Raw genomic sequence first — 20,923 nt, forward strand, 5'->3', positions numbered from 1 at the left:
TTGCTTGAAGACTTGTTATTTCTTTTTATCTTTTATTAAATACAATTTAATTTATTAACCATTTCATTTTATGGGCTTCCCTAGTGGTTCAGATGATAATCAGCTGGCAATGCAGGAGACCCCAGGTTTGATCCCTGGGTTGGGACGATCCCCTGAAAAAGAGAATGACTACCCACTCCAGTATTCTTGCCTGGAAAATTCTATGGATTGAAGAGCCTGACGGGCTACAGTCTATGAGGTGACAAAGAGTCGGGCATGACTGACCAACAAACATTTCATTTTAACCTAATTTAGAAAAATTTCATATTTCTATAAAATGTGTATCTTTTAGTCTGACTTTAAAATAACCTTCTATAAGAAGACACAAAGATCTTCTTTTGTCATGCTTAAAATTCTACCTTTAGTAACTTCTGGAATTCCAAGTGGTAAGGTAAAGTAAAGGTTAGAGAGTCCAGGTTTCTGACACACGAACCCTTGTTTCAAGCCTCGGATGAAGGGTCATTCAGTTGTTGTTAGTATATCTCTAGTAATGGAAATATTGACCTATACCTGTATTTGTTAATACTGATATATCAGGGCTTCTCTGGTGGCCCAGATGGTAAAGAATCTGCCTGTAATGCGAGAGGGCTGGATTTGATTTCTGGGTTGGAAAGATCCCCTGGAGGAGGGCATGGCAACCCACTCCAGTATTCTTGCCTGGATAATCACCATGGACAGAGGAGCCTGGTGGGCTACAGTCCATGGAGTTGCCAAGAATCAGACATGACTGAGTGACTATACTGATATATCACAGACTAATAAAACTGCAGAGCTGAAATTAGTCACTGTTTTGCAGATAAGAAAACCAAGATCTAGGGAGGAAAAATCATTTATCTAAGGTCATACAGTAGATGTTGACAAATCCAGAGGGACAATTCATCTTCTTCATCCAGCAACTTTGTTTCTCTGTGACCACAGAATTAACTCATCAGATCCCTATCTGAATTATTGGGAGTCAGGAACCTGGGGTACCAGCCATCCTCTACTCCTAATTGTTTCCATGACTCAGGTCCCAGCTGTGTCAGTCTTCCCGGTCTGTTTTCTCACCTGTGCAATCAGAGGCCTGGACCAGAGGAGCTCCCAGAGTCCTCCTCCCATTTATACAGTCTAGCCTTTCTCCAAGAGAAGATACGTCTAAAGGTCCTAGTGGACCAGTTGGAGACTGAGAGACAAATACAGTAAAGGGAACTGGCTCAAGAAGGTTCGTATGTCCTCAACCATTTGCCAATCCAAGCTTCTAGTCAGATACATTCTTGGAGCTTTTATTTTGTGATTTGGGGGCATTTTACTGCAGTCTCACTTGAGGAATATTTTACACTTTCTTTTGTAGCAGAAATGTTCCGATTACCTGCCCTTTAAACTTGGGCCATAAAGTCTTTCCTTAGAAACTGACTCAACTTTATATGTTGCTGCTGGTTTTGAATAAATGGGCTGAATCTTGCAGCCAAGCCTCAATGCAAACAAAAACATTTTCTGGTCAAGCATTTTCTGGTTTGTTCAACTCCATTACAGGGTTGGCTTTAAAAAAGAAAAAGTTAAAACCCACAGAAGAGCAAACCACAACCCCGGGGAAGACAGTTCCCAGCCACATTAACTCAGATCACCAGGGTAGAAAAGAACCAGGGCCTTCATTGTCCAGACCATCGTCATCTCCAGACTCTCATCTTATGTTCTTCTGCTATTTTAATTTCACCACTTCAAAATGGGGGGAAAATAGGTTAATAGTTTCCATGAGTTTAGACTGTGACCAGAGGCATACTAAGCAATTTCAGAATCTCCAGCAACCACAGCTTGGAGAAGAGAATGGTGGTGGATTTGCCGTCCTCTGGATTCCAGAGTTTAGGGGACTCGGGCCAGCACTGTGATGCCAGAGTGGGATGTAAACAATATTCCTTGCTTCATTCTTTTAGCATATGTTCATCCTAGGATTCTTTTTATTCCAGGTAGTATGCTGGGTGAAAAAGTGAAAGTGTTAGTTGCTCAGTCATGCCTGACTCTTTGCGATCCCATGAACTGTAGTCTGCCAGGCTTCTCTGTCCATGGAATTCTCCAGGCAAAAATACTGGAGTGGGTTGCCATTTCCTTCTCCAGGGGATCTTCCCAATTCAGGGATTGAACCTGGGTCTCCTGCATTGCAGGCAGATTTTTTGCCATCTGAGCCACCAGGGAAAAACCATGGGACAAACATTCTTAAGACATAATCCCTGCCCTTAAAGAATCACAGTATAGTATAGGAAATACCCATATGTGCAAATAATTGTAATACAGTGAATACTGTAAGTGATATAAGCAACATGAATTACGTGCTTAGGAAAGGGAGAGAAAAAAACAGTTTATTCCAACTGAAGTTACTGAAGAAGGCTTGCCTGGGGAGATGCCTTCTGGTCCATACCTTGAGAGGTCAAAACAGCAAATTGTGATTCCTTCTAGGCATGACAATGCTCAGAAGTATGGAAGTTTCTCATTGGTTTGAGCAGGAGTAGCAGTCTGAAACATTAGGGAAATCTGAGCCTAAAACAGGAGATTGCCTGTCAGGTGAGGAACTAGTTCTTTTCACAGTGAGGAGCCATAGACGTTTTTCTGGCAGGAAAGCTACTTAATCACATCTGTATTTTAGAAAGGAAACTGAAAGTCAGTATGAGGACAGGCAAGTGTTACAGGAGGAGAGATGGAAACCAGAAGCCCGTCAGGCACTGTCCCTCTACTTGTCACCAGCACATGGTTATCTGCCAACAGACGTGCCTTGCCTCATGCCCGTTTAAAAGTTCCAGTGGTAAGAGGGAAATATTTCTTCTCCATTTCCACATCCCTTCCAGTTTTGCAGTTTTCTAATCAGATCCCTATCCCAGGTTTATTCTAGATTGTAAACTCATGGAGTCAGTCCAAACATCTCAGTTAGAATATGCATATTACATGTGAAACTCTGTTGTCTGGTAAGAAAGCATACAATTCTAGGCAAGGATGGAAAGTTAACAACTAATTTTATCAGTCTTTCTGAGTCCTGACTCAATAAATGATATCCATTTTAAAAGGGTAGGAGGATTTATTTTTAAAGTTGAATATATTTTTAAAGCCAAATAAATTTGACTTTCTTATTTCATTTCTCAAAAGAGAAACCCTCTAGGTTCAACAAACCCTCTAGACTCAAAACCTTCTAGGTTCAACATTTCTATCAAGAATTCACAACACTAAATATGGAGATGGTGTTTGAATCAAGGGTTTAAATGATCAAAACATCATTGATTTTACTGACCTCTCATTGGGTTCTATAACCAGCATGCTGTCTGCGAGTCTGGGTCATCAGAGAGACCACTCTAAAACATTAAGGTTCTGAGTGGTCCTGGTAAGATTTTGATGATTAATCAAGTTTTAGAAGTAATAGAGAAGTATTCTTCCAGTGGAGAACCCAGATTGTGTAGTTCAGAGGTCAGCCAACTATATGCTAAGTCACTTCAGTTGTGTCTGACTGTTTGCAACCCTATGGACTGCAGCCTGCCAGGCTCCTCTGTCCATGGGATTCTCAGGTGAGAATACTGGAGTGGGTTGCCCTCCTCCAGGGGATCTTCCCAATCCAAGGATTGAACCTGCACCTCTTAGGTCTCCTTCATTGGCAGTCGGGTTCTTTACCAGTAGCGCCACTTGGGAAGCTCAACTATAGCCATGGCCAAATCCAGCTTGCTTTTGTAAGTAAAGTTTTATTAGAACACAGTCATGATCATTTACTTACACATTGTCTGTGGCTGCCTTCCTGCCACAACAGCAAAATTGAGTTGTTGTACAAAGCCAGAGGGCTTCCCTTGTGGCTCAGTGGTATAGAATCCTTCTGCCAGTGCAGGAGACACAGGTTCAATCCTCGAGCCAGGAAGATCCCGTGGAGGAGGGTGTGGCAACCCACACCAGTGTTCTTGCCTGGGAAATCCCATGGACAGAGGAACTTGGAGAGCTACAGTCCATAGGATCTTAATGAGTTGGACAGACTTTAGTGACTAATACACAAAACACATCTGCATGGCCTTAGAAGAGCTACTTGATCCATCTGTTTCATGCTCTCTCTGTAATAAACACTCTGCCTTTCTCCAAATACTATGTGAAAGCACATGAGCCCATATGTTCTGGAACACTGCTTGTCATGCTCTAAGTTACTATGTAAGTGGAGCTCCTTACATCCCAGCTTAACATTGGCATTTTTTCTTTTCCTCCCTAGAATACCCTGGAGCAATGCAGCGTTTGCTCCAAGCCCATCATGGAGCGGATTCTCCGAGCCACAGGGAAGGCTTATCATCCTCACTGCTTTACCTGTGTGATGTGCCACCGCAGCCTGGATGGGATCCCATTCACCGTGGACGCTGGTGGCCTCATCCACTGCATTGAGGACTTCCACAAGTAGGTGATCTACTCTCCCTTCTGCTGCCTGATGGTCCTCTTGGGGTCTGGTCTTACTGCCTGGCATATGGACTACTCTTCTCTCTCCAAGCTATAGAATCTCCGGATTTGGTGAGACCTTAGAAAGAAGTTATTTATTCCCTCCTCCAATGCAGAAAGTGATATCAAGTAATCCGTGTGGTCCTCCAGTGTGGCCTCTGCTTCAAAGCTTCCCTTGGGCTTATCCATCACATGTTTGTGTCACCTTAATTGTAAGAAAGTTGAGTCAGCCACAGAACATATTACTGAAGAGCCAGGATCACAGAGTAGCTCTCCCTGGCCTAAACGTGAACAAGCTGTGAGCCAGTGGACAAATTGCCCAGTTTTATGTGAGCTCTTCAGTTTGTTCAGTTAGACCAGACCAGTTTCCCATCCAAGACAGCCTAGGGTTCTCTCTAGAGCCATGTCTTTTCCACTCTGCACATAGGAAGTTATAGGGGGAGAACATTTGAATTATTGAGAGAACAATTCAGCCCCTCTTGCTAAAGAAAGCCTCTTGCATATTTGGAGGTGGTTTTATGCCATTATCAGCATATGCATACCCTCCCCTAAGCTCTTAGCCCAGGTCCTCTTCCTCAGGATATTTTCTAATCTTTTGAGAACAATTAGAAAGTAGAACCTCAAGATCAAGACTAGAAAAATATATCCCCACTTCCCCACTTCTCTCCTTTGTAGAGTCCTCTTTTATGATAGCCGTAGTGGTCATGAAAATTGTATAGCTTTGTATTTTGCTTATTCTTATTTGACCAATTTGTTGGTTGATCACATTTGTTGCATATTCCCAGGAACGGTATGACAGCTTTAGGTGTGGTTTATAAATGGCAGACACGGAAGTTTTGTCCAGCAAACACAAGAATCATCTGAGGCTTGCAAAGAGATGAATTTGTATGGCTTGCCAGTTTGGGTTCTATTGCCCTCCAAATATACAGTCTTGTGGGTTAATTTTCATTGCTCTGTTGTCAACAACCAGGAGGTACTTGCCACAAGCAGCCTGGGGACCTGAGATTCATATTTTGAAAAAAGAATTTTCTGACCACTTTCCAAGTAGCAGAGAAAGTGAAAACCTCACCAAAAGATGTGAGGCTGAATGAATTAAAAAAAAAAAAAATAATGCAGAGGCAGGAATTCTCAACCTGAATTAGACAAGGAAGGGCTGGCTCACTTTGAAAGGGCAGTCACAGCATAAATTGTACTTCATGTTATTGATATTTTTAGCTTCTAATTACACATAAAAAAAAAAAAAACTTGCATCTATTTAAGGGAAGTGAAAAGATACCAGTGGGAAGTGTATTTCTGTCACTGTTTCTCTCCTTTCTTAGATTTACTCTAATCCAAGAAAGACTGATAGATATAATCAGAGCACACATGTTTCTGTTGCTGGAAAAGACTGATATGTTACACCCTCAATTAAAACAGGAAGTCAATTCTGACAAATGTAGGTTTATATCTATGCCGTTTATCTTTCATTTCGAGGAGTGGGGAGCATAATTAGAGACTTGTGACTGGTGACGTGTGTGTGGGTCTGAACACTCCAGGAAGGCACACTTGAGCAATTAAAAGGGATAAAGAATCCACAACCCCCAATGGTCCCTACCATCGCTAATTCAATGGGAAGTTAAAATGCAAACTATTCAAAATAATGTTGTCTCCATGATCGGCAGGTATGCAGGGGGAGAAGCTTTTTGCTCTTTTCCCCATTTCCAAAAAGAAAAATAAAAGATATATTTTAAAGGACTCTGTTTCTGGTTCTTGAAAGACTGGAACAGAAAGCAGCTATAAGTCCAACTCAGGGTAGACATTGCATGGCTAAGGCAAGTGGGTTACAGAGAGGAGATGCAGCTGCCTTCTGCAGATACTTGGTCATTCTGAACAGATCTCCCATTTGTGAGCTTCTAGGAAATGCCTCACTCCAGTACTCTTGCCTGGAAAATCCCATGGATGGAGGACCCTGGTGGGCTGCAGTCCATGGGGTCGCGAAGAGTCGGACGACTGAGCGACTTCACTTTGATTTTCACTTTCACGCATTAGAGAAGGAAATGGCAACCCACTCCAGTGTTCTTGCCTGGAGAATCCCAGGGACGGGGGAGCCTCATGGGCTGCCGTCTATGGGGTCAAACAGAGTCGGACACAACTGAAGTGACTTAGCAGCAGCAGCAGCAGGAAATGCTTTTCCATTTCAATTCAACCACATCTATGAAGAGCCCTCTATGTGCCTATCACTGTGCTAAGTGCTAAAGGAAAGAAATTGCATAAGTAGAAATTCGTAGAGAGAAGCCCAGATCAGCAAGGAGTTTGACAGGAGGAAGGAAGAGAAGAAGTGCAGGTAATGTGTGAGATCAGGCAAAAAAGACTATGAAAGTGATGAAGTGAGGCACAGGCAAGGGTTTGAGCTGTCAAGGCCAGAAGAGATTACTGGGCCTGAGTGGGCTTCTGGAAGCAGAGTGTTTTAAATGGGAAATGCAGCTTACTGAGCGAAGGAACAGCTCAGGCATTAAAGAAGGGCACAGAGTGAAGAATGGCTTCTCTGCACTCAAGGAAGCTCTGTTTGGCTGTAGCCAGAGCAGCCTGGGAGAAGAAGCTGAGATGCAGGAGGCCCAGGAGAAGGGGTTTATCTCCCCTGCCTAGAATCCTGTCCTTTACACTGGTGCTTCCCAAACTTGAGCGTGCTTACAGTCACAGATCTCGTTAAACTGCAAAGTTTAGTTCCGGAGATCTGGAGTGGGGGCCTAAGATTCTGCATTTCTGACCAGCTCCCAGGTGGTCTTCGACTGCACTCTGAGTAACAAGCTTCTGAAATGCTATTTTTAAAGCCTTGCTAATGGGCCATCCCCTCCATAACCACCTTCAGTCGGCGTTGGCCCAAATCCCCCATCCTGTTAGGCAGAAACTCTTTCCCATGTGTCATTTCAGATGACTGCTCAAACTAGTTTCCTGGCAGACTGCCTGTATCCCACCCTCACCCCCAACACACACCCATACACACCACACACACACAAACACACACAGACTTACTTTCCCATTTCACCTAAATGGCCATCTTTCAAGGCCCAACCCAATTATCATCTAGTGAAAATTCCATGGACAGAGAAGCCTAGCAGGCTACAGTCAATGGGGTTGCAAAGAGTCAGACATGGCTGAGCACAGCACACACAAAGAAGCTTCCTCTGATCTCAAACTCTCCCTAGCTCCATGTTTGAATTTAGATCTCTTTCTCTATGTTTTATAGTTTTGTAAATCCACTATAGATAGCACTTAACATAGCTGATTAGTGATTAAAAAAATGCACATGCACAATTTTACAGTAACCCCTTTAAATCATTTTTGCAGTATGATAGGATATGCATGGGATTCCCTAGTGGCTCAGACAGTAAAGTGTCTGCCCACAACGCAGGAGACCCAAGTTCGATCCCTAGGTTGGGAAGATCCCCTGGAGAAGGAAATGACAACCCACTCCAGTACACATATATGTTAACAGAACAAATACAGAAATATATAGAGGTCCCTCACCAGTCTGACTGCTGGAGTCTTAGTTTATTTCTGTATTCCCAGTTCCAAGACAGTGGGCTCAGAAAAGCAGATTTATTTAAATCACTCTTTCATTGTGTTGAGCTTTTATTCCACTGTCTGATATTTCTGATCAGGGATGTTACATGCATCTATTTGTTTAATCAGCATCCATTTGTGGATTGCTAGAAATGTGCCAGGACCCAGTAAATAAGAGACCGTCCTTCTCTGAGCTTTGGCTCCCATGGCTGTATAGCAGAAATGATAAAAAAAAAAAAAAAAAAAGTATTTCTTCATGTTTTCTATCAGTAAAAAAATAAGATCAAGTATATAGAGTTCTTAACAAGACTTGGCATACAATAAGTACACAATAAATGGTAGCTATTTTAACCATCAGAAGTGTTTTTTATCAAATTAATTTTATTATTATTGTCTGCTTAGTGAGCCAAGTTTTTAAATAGACCACTGGGAGTTTTCAGAGTCCTTAAAATGCTGTCCAGGGAACACCATGGGGACTGTGGAAGCCACTTCCAGTCTCTATCCTTTACCTTTTCCCATCTAATGAGGCTAGTTGGTAAGAAAGAATCATTACTCAGCAAGAATACTGTTCATACCTTTCCAAAGAGGAAAGACCTTGAGGTTGAACATAAAGGCCTAAGCAATATCTTTTTATGCAGAATATAGCAAATACTTCATTCCATTAAATACTGTCTGACTTTCTATCTTCAGCACCAGTCACAATAGTTATTTCTAGAAACTCAGAAATAAAGCAAATCTTGTTCTTTGGAAGCTCACAGTTTTGAGGTCTCCAAAGATATCCAAATAATTACTACTAAAATAGGCAAACTCAATGAAAGATATTTTATCCTCAAGGAGTAAGTAATCCTATTTGAGGACATTGGGGAAGGCTCACAGATAAAGTGATAGGCTAGACACACTTCTGACCTCAAAGTTTATGGTCCCAGTAGGTTTGGGGAAAGGAGATTTTGCAGCTGATTCCAGAAGCCTGCTTATTTCACTACTGATGACCCAGATTCAAAAATAATCAGGTAGTCCAAAGCAGTTTTTTTTTGCCACTGAGTATTAACTTCTTGCATAAAATGCCAATTATAACAACTCTGATTACTCCTGCAGTTGTACCATGATCCTTTTAATTTTTCTTTCATAGCAATCAATTGATCTGCTGCTTAATTCATATTTATTTAGATTGCAGCCATACAGATGCCTTTTGGGTGCTGCCAGGCAAATTAATATGTACATATAGAGTATAATGTATGTAAAAATGCTTTGACAACCATAAAGTGCTCTGCAAAGTGTTAGATTACTATCATTATTTCTTTTTAAGTCTCTCTACAAATAGATAAAATTTAACATCATTAATCTTAAAAGCGTTACCATGAAAAAACTGAGTTGCACGGTCTTTCTTTCTTTTTCAGTCTTTTCAGTTATCTGTGTCCATTGCAAATCATGTCTCATTTCACACCTTCATAAATGGCACACCTAATTTCTAGAAGATACAAATGGATGCATGGCCTGTATTTGCAGCCTATTGATCTGTTATAAGAAAAAAAAAATGTTATGCCCATTAGCCATATAAGGAATATTAAGAGTTAGGGAATATTAAAAGTTACTGCTACTGCTAAGCCACTTCAGTCGTGTCCGACTCTGTGCGACCCCATAGACAGCAGCCCACCAGGCTCCGCCGTCCCTGGGATTCTCCAGGCAAGAATAGTGGAGTGGGTTGCCATTTCCTTCCCCAATGCATGAAAGTGAGAAGTGAAAGTGAAGTCGCTCAGTCATGTCCGACTCTTAGCGACCCCATGGACTGCAGCCCACCAGGCTCCTCCATCCATGGGATTTTCCAGGCAAGAGAACTGGAGTGGGGTGCCATTGCCTTCTCCTATTAAAAGTTAGGATATATTAAAATTTCTCACCAATAGTTGACCTCAAAATCATGTGTATGTATATCAATATATATACACATACATACATATATGGGGCTTCCCTCGTGGCTCAGCTCATAAAGAATCTGCCTGCAATGTGGGAGACCTGGGTTCGATCCCTGGGTTGTGAAGATCCCTGGAGAAGGGAAAGGCAGGCTACCCACTCCAGTATTCTGGCCTGAAGAATTCCATGGACTGTATAGTCCTCAGAGTCATAAAGAGTCGGACACAAGTGAATGACTTTCACTTTCACACACTTATGTATGTATATATATATACATATATGTATATATACACACAATTCTAAGAAAAACGCTCTAATAATTTGGAGTGAGGCAAACTTACCACCCTCAGGAAATTTGGGTAGAGCCCAGTAAGCACATACAAAGTCTAGAAGCAAAAGTCAGAAACAAGTAGGGGCTGCCAAGACCTTCATTCTTCCCTCTGCTTGATCCAGCCCAGGATTTGTATTTGCAGTCTTTCCACAGGTGAATGCCATGCCACATGCTGAGTGGCCTGTGTGAATTGCATCGGGCCACTCAGTGTGTGTTATGCAGACGCAGTTCACACACTCATCTCCCACTTCCCCAAATATCACAATATTTATGATTTAGAAGAACCTTAACAGTCATTGAATATAAATCCCCTATTTTAGCTAAGGAAGGAGACCCAGGGAAGGAAGGTGACTTGCTCAAGGTCACACGAGGTGATAGACCAGATGTCCTGGCTCTTGGTTTGCACCTTTTCTTTTCTCTTGTTTTCACTTCTTTGTCAGTGCTTAAGTTCAGTATCTAACCAGAACTATCTCTCCTCTTTCAGGAAATTTGCTCCCCGCTGTTCTGTGTGCAAGGAGCCTATCATGCCTGCCCCTGGCCAGGAGGAGACTGTCCGGATTGTGGCTCTGGATCGTGATTTCCATGTTCACTGCTACCGGTGTGAGGTCTGTGGTCAGCGCCCCACCCCCTGCCAGGCCATCAGAGCCAGATTTTTATAAATATCACAATTATAAAATCTAAGAGAGCCCTTAATGCCTGTGTTCATTCAACTTGGGTTTTACAGGAGACCTGTGACCCCAGTTGGAAGTGACAAGAGATTTCTTGCCCGAGGGCCATGTCATCATGTATATAGCAAAGGGCAGCAAGTCTTTCTCCTCTAATCTGGGTATCAAAAGGACACCACATTCAGAAAATGACTTCAAAGGATTTTTTTATCCTAGTCCTATGACTTGCCCAGGGCCTCTCTTTTGAAGCAGCTTTCTTGTTTTCTACCAGACCTTCTGAGTGCAGCAGTTAGCAGCTCCCCCTTCTATCTGCAAGAGATAATATGAACTATCTTATTACCACCTCCTCATGACATTGGCTCGTCTAGTCCCATGAGATTTTCCCAAGACATGGGCGGTGGGGCTGGCAGAGCTGCCCCTAGCCTCTAGGACTGCAGTAATTCCGTCTACCACCTGAGCTGTAGCTGACCACCCAGTTTATGCAGTGTGCTTTGTTCGCTCCTGCAGCCCCAGTTGTATGCCTCTCTCTGGCCCTAATATGAGCAAAGAAAATAAAAAAACGTCCAGCTTTTACACTAGGTGTTATGACTAAAGAGCAATAAAAATGTCTAGCCTTAGAATTGACCTGAATTGTAAGTGTGGAAAACCTAGAGTTCACTTTGCAGTTGGAGAAACTGAGGTTCAATGGAGGCAGGCTTCCCACTATTTCTAGACACACTTGCTCTATGTGCCAACAGGCTTTGACTTTTCATGGTTTTGTTGTTTGTTCTAAGAGTGGTGTGAGATGTACCTTTTCTCCTCCCAGATGAAATGATAGCAGTACAAAATAAATTTGTGCTGCACATGTGTCTTAGAATCAAGACTGTAGAATGGGAGGAACACTGAATTAAAAGGAGGCAGACCTCCATCACCCCGGACAAATCACTTCCCTCTCCACAGCTCACTTCCCCACGTGTAAAACAGGCTTGTTCTGGATGCCCCAGTATTGGCTCCTTTGGTTCTAAGATTCAAGGTGCTAACAGTTGAGTTTCAACACTGCAGTCGACTCTGGGGTCTTTAGGGTGCCCAGGTAACGGTTAATGTTAGGTCATTAAAGGCTTAAAACCATGTCATTTATGTAATTTCTTTCTCTTTATTATGATCAAAAGGTTCTGTTTAATTCCATCACTCAGTTTCCCCAAATGTCTCTAGATCTCCAGAATATCTGCTTGTTCATTCATAAGGCTGGCCTTCTTGGGAAGAATAACTATAGGGGCCATTGCTGCTGCTGCTGCTCCTGCTGTTGTGTTCTGGATGATACCCTTTTTGAATTTACATTTCATTATTTGTCAAATTCAAATAGGAACTTCAGTGACCCCCCCCCCTTGCTGTTATAGAAGACAACAGAGGTGAGGCGCACAGCAGTCGTGACCTTCTAGAAGAGTTTCTACCACAGTTAGCAAGGGCACACACCACAAGATGAAATACTATATTTTTCTTTTCCGAAGAAATTTCTGTTTCCTCTAAAGGTGAAGGTCAGCATTTAACTGTCATATAACACTTTTCAAAATGGATGCTCAGGTACTATTAACAGTAGTATAATTCTTTACAGTTATATGGCTCTTGGCATTTTTTTCAAAGTATAGTCATATCCATTTCCCTCTTTGATCCTCCTAACATCTCAGTGAGGTAGGAATTGTGGGAATAATTTTCAGAGTGGCTGTTGGCCTTGCCTGCAGTGACAGAGGCAGGAGCAGAACGAATGGTGGTACCCAAGGGCCCTGTCCCCCCATCTTGCACTCATCCCTCTACACTGTGCTGTATCCTTTAGAAAGTACAATGGATCATTCCCCACTCCCCCCACCCACCCCAAACCTTAGGATTTTCTTTTCTTTCTAAAGTTGGAGTAAGTATGCAGAGCCTGTTGATGGCCCGCTGCTTAGCAGGAGTCGCTCTGCAACTTAGCTTCTGACCTGGAATTACCACAAGATTCTGTCCTTGCACTTGTATATTACTTTTGAAAAATCTTTAATAATAGATGATAAAGATTTATTCTCTCCTGTTCTTATTGTTTGGGTGAAGGGAAAAACTACTTGGGAGCCTAGGCCCTCAGGTTTTTCTCCTTCTGTACCTGTATTTCCTATTGTGTGACATCAGAAAGGTCATTTTACCCTGTTCTTGTTTATGTCCCCAGCCTCTGCTTCAACTTAATGCACATATCATATGATGTCCTGGGGAAGAGAAGAGGTAGTGATTGGCCTCTTTGTGGAAGCTTTGCATGAACAGAGGAGTTTGTTTCCATTTTCACTGACATCCTTTCCCTCTGCCTTCCTTCTTCCAGGATTGTGGTGGTCTCCTGTCTGAAGGAGATAACCAAGGCTGCTACCCGCTAGATGGACACATCCTCTGCAAGACCTGCAACTCTGCCCGCATCAGGGTGTTGACCGCCAAGGCCAGCACTGACCTTTAAATCCAGTCGCCTGTTTAGCGGTTAGTTGGTGGATCCGAGAAGGATGAAACACAAGAAAAATATGACAAGAGAAATAGGAAAAGAAAGGAAAGGCAATCAAGCTATGGGATGATCTCTACTTCATCCACTATTAACCTTTCTGTAGAAACACCTAGAATATGAGATTTTTTTTTAAGTTCTTACAATACACATTTCACAGTTAGTCATGTAGAACCTTGATAGGCCTTTGTTCCCAAGGACTTGCACATTTTTGCACGGATTATGCTCCATCCCATTCACTTCTGCATTCCTTTAACTTTTAATCCCTATGTTTGTCTCACTTTTCATCTGGTTGAATGGCTTTTTTTAGTGTGGTATTTGCTGTCACACAGTTTTTCCTGGGGAAGTCTGCCAACTCCCAGGTGCTTTTCGGCTTGAAGGCTCCATCCTATCACTTCCACACTGCCAGCGATCATAAAAGATAGTCATTCATTTTCTGTGTATTGAAAAAAATTGTCTTTTATTGCTCTAAACTAGTCATGTCCCTTGGGGAGAAAATGCACAATTTTATGTCAGGTTATAAAGAATTTAAACTGTAAATTACATAGATTAAAAGAAGCTGAATTTGCAGCCATCCCAATTCAAAATCTATAATGACCAGTGGTGGGACTCATTTGAAAATAGATATTGGTGAGAGAGAACCAAACTTCAATATTTTTTCTGCAGAAATTACAGATGGGGTATGCTGGAAAAAGCATTTTGGGGTTACATTTGAAAAGGCATTATTATGCCTCAAATATTAAAATTTTCTTTTTCCATGCTACCTGGATATAATAATATGGACAGACTTGGTTTTCTCTAGAATATAACTTCCAATACTGCTCCACTTTTCATATCGGATATGTTGTGACATTTTGTTTGTTTGTTTGGGGAGGGAGGACATACAAACACAACCACCAGAATGTGTAGCTGTGTTCCTCTAGAGGAAGATATCTATAGACAACTGTTCGGTTTTTTTTTGTTTTTTTTTTTTCCAGGCCTAGGTCCATTTTACCTGACAATTGCAAATCCGGGCACATAAAATTGTCTTGGTTTTGTTTAGTTTACCTTAAAAAGACAGGAAACTTGAAAAGGTTGTGAAACCACAGTTTCATCATTCTTATAATTCTTCTGCAACTCAAAATACATATTGCAGGAGACATTTTCATATCACTGATGTGACATTTACACCACACTTTCATAGACAATCACTGAAAAGAAATTGCCTTTTTGAAGTAAAAATATGCAGAGTCTAGAATCTTCAGTCAGATTCTTTTGAGGCAGTGAAATGCTTGCCTGCTAACTGCAGAACCACATACATTTTTTTTTTTTTTTAATGTTCTAACACGTTTCCTTTAAGGAAGGACCCTTCTCTTAATAGCAGGTTACCATCTTGTAAACAAAGTATTTTGGATTAAGATTTGTTCAAATCTTTTTTAAGATTAGGTCAACCTTTTTAAAAACTTTCTGCAAGTATATACTTTTAAATTACAAAGTATTTTAAATATAACAAAAATATAGATAATAATATAATGGATCTCTGTGATACCCAGTTTAAGAAATCAAATATAACAAATATAGCTACATTCCCCCGTATACCCTTCCTTGATTCCACAAAGATCTTTTTCGTGATTAGAAACTGATAAACTTTTCTAGTCTGACTTTGTTTTTTAATTTTAACAGTCAGAAATGAAAAATTATTTGTGAATGTTTTGCATTGCAATCCAGACCTCAAGCATCCCAATTACATTTATTTTACTTTAGTAGGAATAATCATAAAGGTGGTTCATTTTTTTTTTTTCCAATAAGATATCCTTAAGCCTATGGCTCTTGTAAGTCAATCTGTGGCTCATTTGCTTTGGTTACCAGTTTTGTTTTAGAACGACCACAGCTAGAGCTTTTCAAAGGGTCCTTTGACCACTGTGCTTTCCTTACCTTGATTCCCTTGTCCTTGACCTCACATTTCTCATAATGTGAGATACAAGAGGTCCACTTTGGGCAGCATGTGGATTTTAGGATACAATGGCAACTGTATCACTGAATTTCTGTCTTCCAAATGAAAGGAGAGACCATGCTGATGACCTCAAAGAGTACTGACCATTAGACAATTGGGGTGATACTATCTATAATCAGCTTGAATTGCTTCAGCAATTTGTTTTTTATGAAATACTTGGGGAAAAAATATATCTTTTGGTCAAAAGGAAAGAGCCCAATTTATTGAGGGGTGGAGTTTATCTCTTAAAATACAGTCTTATGAATTTTGCCAAAAGAGGGAGGATTTATGAAATATTTATACTATAAAAATGCAGTAACATTCTACTTGTTGGTTACAAGTTGGTTTAAGTTCTTATGTAACTGAATGTTTACATGCCAAGAAAAAAGAGAGTTATAAGAAAAGGCTGTTACAGGCCCCTCACTGTGACACTGCCAGAATAGTGCTTGCTTACAATCTTTATAGTGCGTTTTTATCACGTAACCTCAGAGTATCTTTACCAAAGATTTTTAAAGTAAATCTCTTTTTAATATAGACTTATCATACTTTTATAATAATGAATGTGCACACCTACATATACAGAATATTTAGATTTAGATTTTTTTCTTTCACAAGGTATAAGGAAAGGATCCTAAAATATTTTATTTCAGGATTTCTTAATTATATGATTTATATTGCTTTCTTGTCTTCTATTAATCATTTGGTATCAGCAATGCCAAATCACTCTTTACTGTTTTAGCTACATGAAATGATGCCTATAACAGATATAAAGATCTAGTGCCTTAAGGATTATAATTCTACTGTCTTATGATATGTTGTCTTGATTGTTATCATTTAAAGACATAGATAATAGAAAAAATCATAGAGTCTATAAGAGAAAGCTTGTAAAAATATACTAAAAAATATACTGGTTTTTAAAAAAATTGTCACAAACAGAAATATTTGGCAATTCCATGTAACATGGGAGACATGGAAAAGGAGAAAAAACCCACTATGTCCTGGGCTCTGCAGATTGTTTTATAGTCAGGTTTCTCCACCACCTGGATCCCCAGCTCAGACTGACTCGGTATGGAGTCTCATCTGTGAACAGATTGGCCTTTAAAACTCAAAATAAGTCATATGTTCCAGCTAAATGCATCAAAGCTTTGAGATCCTGGACATCTCTGCAGCCCAATGATGTGGGTTCTTTTTCCTTTCATTAAAAAATTGTTTTTACCAGAGCAACTTCTCTGGTCAAAATGACTTCGTTGTGTGTATGCTGATGAATACAGAGGAGATATCAACACTATAACTGTTTCCTCACTATCTAAGATTCTGCAGAGATGTTTGTGATGATGTTTCAAGTATATAATATTCTAATTGCATTTAAACAAGTATTTTGTATTTGGGTTCAGGGGAAGGAAGAGAGCATTTTACCATGGGGCTGTCGTAGAGGGTTTATGGAATATAGACAGGACTCTGAAAACACAACTCCCAACAGTTTTCCTAGTTAATAAAAATCCTATTAATGTGAACCAGCCAGGAATAACAGTGTTATTTCTATTGGATATGGTTTGGCTTCTCTTGTCAAATCTGCATTGGGGCTGCCCCTTGATCCCTCCATTATCAAGTTTTGAAGGGTGTTGGGGAAACCATGGCAGCTGCTAGGAAGATCAGGGAAACACTGATGTAACCTCACAGCCTCTCACCATTTCTCTTGGCTTGGAAAGGCTTTTTTTTCCATATACATTTCTAGAAATATTGCTATGCTACCTTAGTATTTCACATTTGTAGTTTAAACAAGCGATTGTCCATCTGTTGCCTAGAGCTTCAGTACATGTGTGTTATGAATGAAATATGACAGCATGTTCCATACCCTGCTTTAGCCATCTGTAGGAAACCAGGAGGCTGGAAAAGATATACCTCTGCAAAATGTGCCTCAAGTTCATTTCCTAAGATCGCTCTTTTGGTGCACTTTCACGGGAGACAATCAGAGAGCAACATGCATTTGTGCCTTATTTTTAAAGAAAACTTTACACTACTATGAATGCTCCTCTGAAGAGTCTTCACATAAATAATCCTCCCAAATCTCAAAGATGTACTCATTGAAAAGTCAAAATCCAGAGATGTCTGAACTCTTCATCTTAATGTATTCTAGCAGTATTTCTGTTCTCGCCATCTCTTGGGAAGTACCTTATGGTACTAAATTAGGAAAACATTTTTAAGCATTCTTATGCCACAGGTGATGTCTTAGGTGTTGTTAGTGAGTAAGTGGTCTTATTTAGTGGTCTTACTCTAGTTTTAGTCAGCAATGAAGACGTACTTCCACTTGATCTATTCAGCATACCGCTTTAATTGCCACAGTCTTTTGGTTTGCTGTTTTTTATTTTCTTTAATTTTAATAGTATACAGAACCAGTTGAGGATCTTGGTTCTGAGTCATTATTATGGTGCAATCATGAATATATCAGGTCAAGTCATTTCCTTGTCAGGTAACTTTTCTCACAAGGCTGTTATTTGCTGCATGCTGTGTTCAGTTGCTCAGTCGTGCCCAACTCTTCGTGCCCCCGTGGACTGTAGTCTTCTAGGCTCTTCTCTCCGTGGAATTTTCCAAGCAAGAATACTAAAGTGGATTGCCATTTCCTCCTCCTCCTTCCTGACCCAGGGATCGGACTGGTATCTCTCATGTCTCTCCTGCATCGGCAGGTGGATTCTTTACCACTCTGCTGCCTGGGAAGCCTGGCTGTTGTTTAGTTTGCTTATTGTTTCAGCCTTTAAAAAGTGATCTGATTAAAGCTGTGTGACCTGGTGAGAGTTCTCTCTCCCTCCCCCTCTCCCCCTCCCTCCTTGTCTCCTTCTTATTCCTTAACATTTCTACTCATTAGTGTTATCCTGATTGGACTTTTCATAAATAAATTAAATCAGTACATTACAATCCTTATGGAATTATGATCATATTAGGAGAAGAATTGTACTGCAAAATATATGCAGCATCCATAAATCCTTTCTTTAGAAAGGCATATTTTTCCAAACTGTGTTTATTCATAAAGTGAGGTGAGATAATAGAGTCTTTGGGTTTTATTTTAATGAGTTTTCATCAGGGATTCAGATCACAGAGTTCTTGGCAAATTCATTTATGACTGGCCTACTTTTCTCAGCTATAGGCGAAGTGATCTTTCTAAGACTAGCTTAAGGTTTTGTTTTTTTTTTTTAAATCCTAAACATTTTCACCAACAAGACAATCGTGTTCTTAAGTGATGGCATGTTATTTTAGATCAATGAAACTTGAGAATTTTCCATATTATCCTTCTGGAATTTTTACGCGTATTAGCATTTTTTCCCATGACAATCATATTAAACCCTAATACTTCAGGCACAGTATTTTACAGGGAATAGATCAGCAATAGTTTTTCCTGAAGCACATATTACAGACTTGTAGTCTTATAAAAATTAACCTGAAAAGGATCTGGATTTCTCAGTAACGCATTAAAATTTGAGTCTGAGATTCTTTTGATTCTCTGGCTAATACTGATCAAAAATATGCCCTCTGTGTCTGTTTTTTATAAATTTGTTTGGAAAAAGCTTATAATTCTAGGAATGGATTTCCATTGTTGATTTCTGTCCTTAACGTTGTCTACAAGTTGACCTTGATTTTCCTTTTTGGGAAGGTCACATATGAGAAAAGTAAAAGCATATCTAATATATACAATCAATACACAAATGAACTTACCCAGTTTTAATAATAGTCACAGTGAATATATTGTTTTGATAAATAGGTTTTTCTGCTTGTTTGTTTTGTTTTTTAACCGGTCTCCAAGAAGAGAGGAATACGGAGGGAAGGAAGAATTTGAGAGAAGGGGAAGGTCACAATTAAAACACTGACATGAGGATTCTTATAGAATGTAACTCAGAATTTTCACAGAGGTTTTAAGGATTGGCAGTTGTAGCTTTTTAAACAAGTAAAATATATTTCTAAGTTTATGAAGTGTTTAAAAATCACTATGGCTAACACTGTATTTTTCCCTTGTCAGAAGAGAATTAAAAGGAGAGCTGTTTCTCAGCCCTGTGGCATGGCCATCACCACACAAGACTCTGTAATATATTCACTTCATCCCTTTGCAAGAGGGCCATAGCTCACTCTCCTGTGACAGATGGCGATGCCTATTCTTACATAGTCTTAAGCAAGCTCCAGTACACCCTAAGCATCTCTAAAGGTTAGAGGTTTCTGTTTTCACACACTGAGTATCTCATCCTTTCCAATGTAGGTACCTGGTGAGCATAGTAAACAGGAGTTGCCTTGGTCTGTGGATCTCTTGTTCAAATCCAGTCATGCGCTTTCTATAATGCCCTGCCTACACAGCTATACTGGAATTGATTTGTACCTTTTCTCCTTTTTAGTTGCAAGCACAGAAAACTAACATTAGATTACTAAGTTCAAAGAAGAATAAATATAAAATGGCATATTTTCCTATCAGTATAGAAAGGAAGGACCCTTACTGCTTTCTCTATTTTACTTTCCTGGCCCCTGTGCAAAAAAAGTTGTAGACACTATTTGTGTTATCCAACATACATGTGGCTTATTTTGTGGAAAGTTGTGTGGAAGATGCATTTTATTAAACTCATTGACTTTTCTCCTATGAAGTTACAAAAACGAAATTGCTAAAATCTTTTTTCTTTATTTCTGATTGTTGCATAATTTACAACAGTTTCTAACTACCCTAATAAACCTCTCTCATTCTAACCCTTATTATAAACACAAGTTTTGTAACATTCTATAAGCAAAAGTTAGATATACTAGAAAGAAGAGGGAAACCCATAACTGCGTCTTTTGTAATACTTTAAGATGGTTGCATTAATCCTTACCCACTATGTGCTTGCTACTTTTTTCAATAAACTAATTCACTTAATGGACAAGTGGAAACATCATTCACCTTCCTTTGCTAGACATTGACCTAATAGACCCAAACAGAAGTCTTATTAAATGACACACACAACTACACAAAACTGTAGCTTCTAAATTCAGTTTTCAGCCCCAAGAGTAGAATGATCTACCAAGATTAACACTGATTTCACTGTGTCATCTTCTGTTCTACACCAGCGTAGAAGGCTATAGCCAACCCCAAGCCTCAGCCTGTTCCTAGACAAACATAGGCTCATGGGTCTTTTAAGGACCTGAATCTCCTATTATTTTCCCAACAAGTCACCATTCCACATCTTTTCAGAGCTCGCTAGTTTGTAGTACTATTCATGGCAGTCCTTCTACTATTGGGGCAGCTTTTTTCTACCAAAGTTCTTCCTCATGTTAAACAAAATTTGGCCTCTGGAGCTATGCACAGGAAGTCTAAGGTCTATATCTTGGCCTCTAGGTCAGATACCACTCTTTCAACTTTTCCTCATCTATCAACATAGTATCAAGTTCAATCATCCATTTGCTTCTCCTTCGAACAGTTAGACCCAACAATATTTTCTAATTTTATTTCAGTCTACTAAGTGAAATGTAGCCAGCTCTTTGGGTCAGGCTAGGTAAAAACACCCTGTCGGACACGACTGAGTGACTTCACTTTCACTTTTCACTTT

At 40.1% G+C, this 20,923-nt stretch overlaps 1 protein-coding gene across 14 annotated transcripts in view; it reads left to right on the plus strand.

Moving 5' to 3' along the window:
* The window catches only part of LPP (LIM domain containing preferred translocation partner in lipoma), a 754,364-nt gene extending 736,416 nt beyond the window's left edge, over nt 1-17,948 (plus strand). For all 14 annotated transcript variants that reach the window (XM_010853933.1, XM_010853935.1, XM_010853931.1 and 11 more), the window contains 3 exons: nt 4,244-4,422; nt 10,728-10,848; nt 13,229-17,948. In XM_010853933.1, the coding sequence (XP_010852235.1) occupies nt 4,244-4,422; nt 10,728-10,848; nt 13,229-13,357 (429 nt within the window). In that variant the 3' untranslated portion in view covers nt 13,358-17,948. The remainder of the gene's footprint in view (nt 1-4,243; nt 4,423-10,727; nt 10,849-13,228) is intronic.
* The last annotated feature ends 2,975 nt before the right edge of the window (nt 17,949-20,923 follow it).

This window comes from Bison bison, unplaced genomic scaffold (genome assembly GCF_000754665.1).
Source record: "Bison bison bison isolate TAMUID 2011002044 unplaced genomic scaffold, Bison_UMD1.0 scf7180017864333, whole genome shotgun sequence".
Taxonomy (NCBI): Eukaryota; Metazoa; Chordata; class Mammalia; order Artiodactyla; family Bovidae; genus Bison; species Bison bison.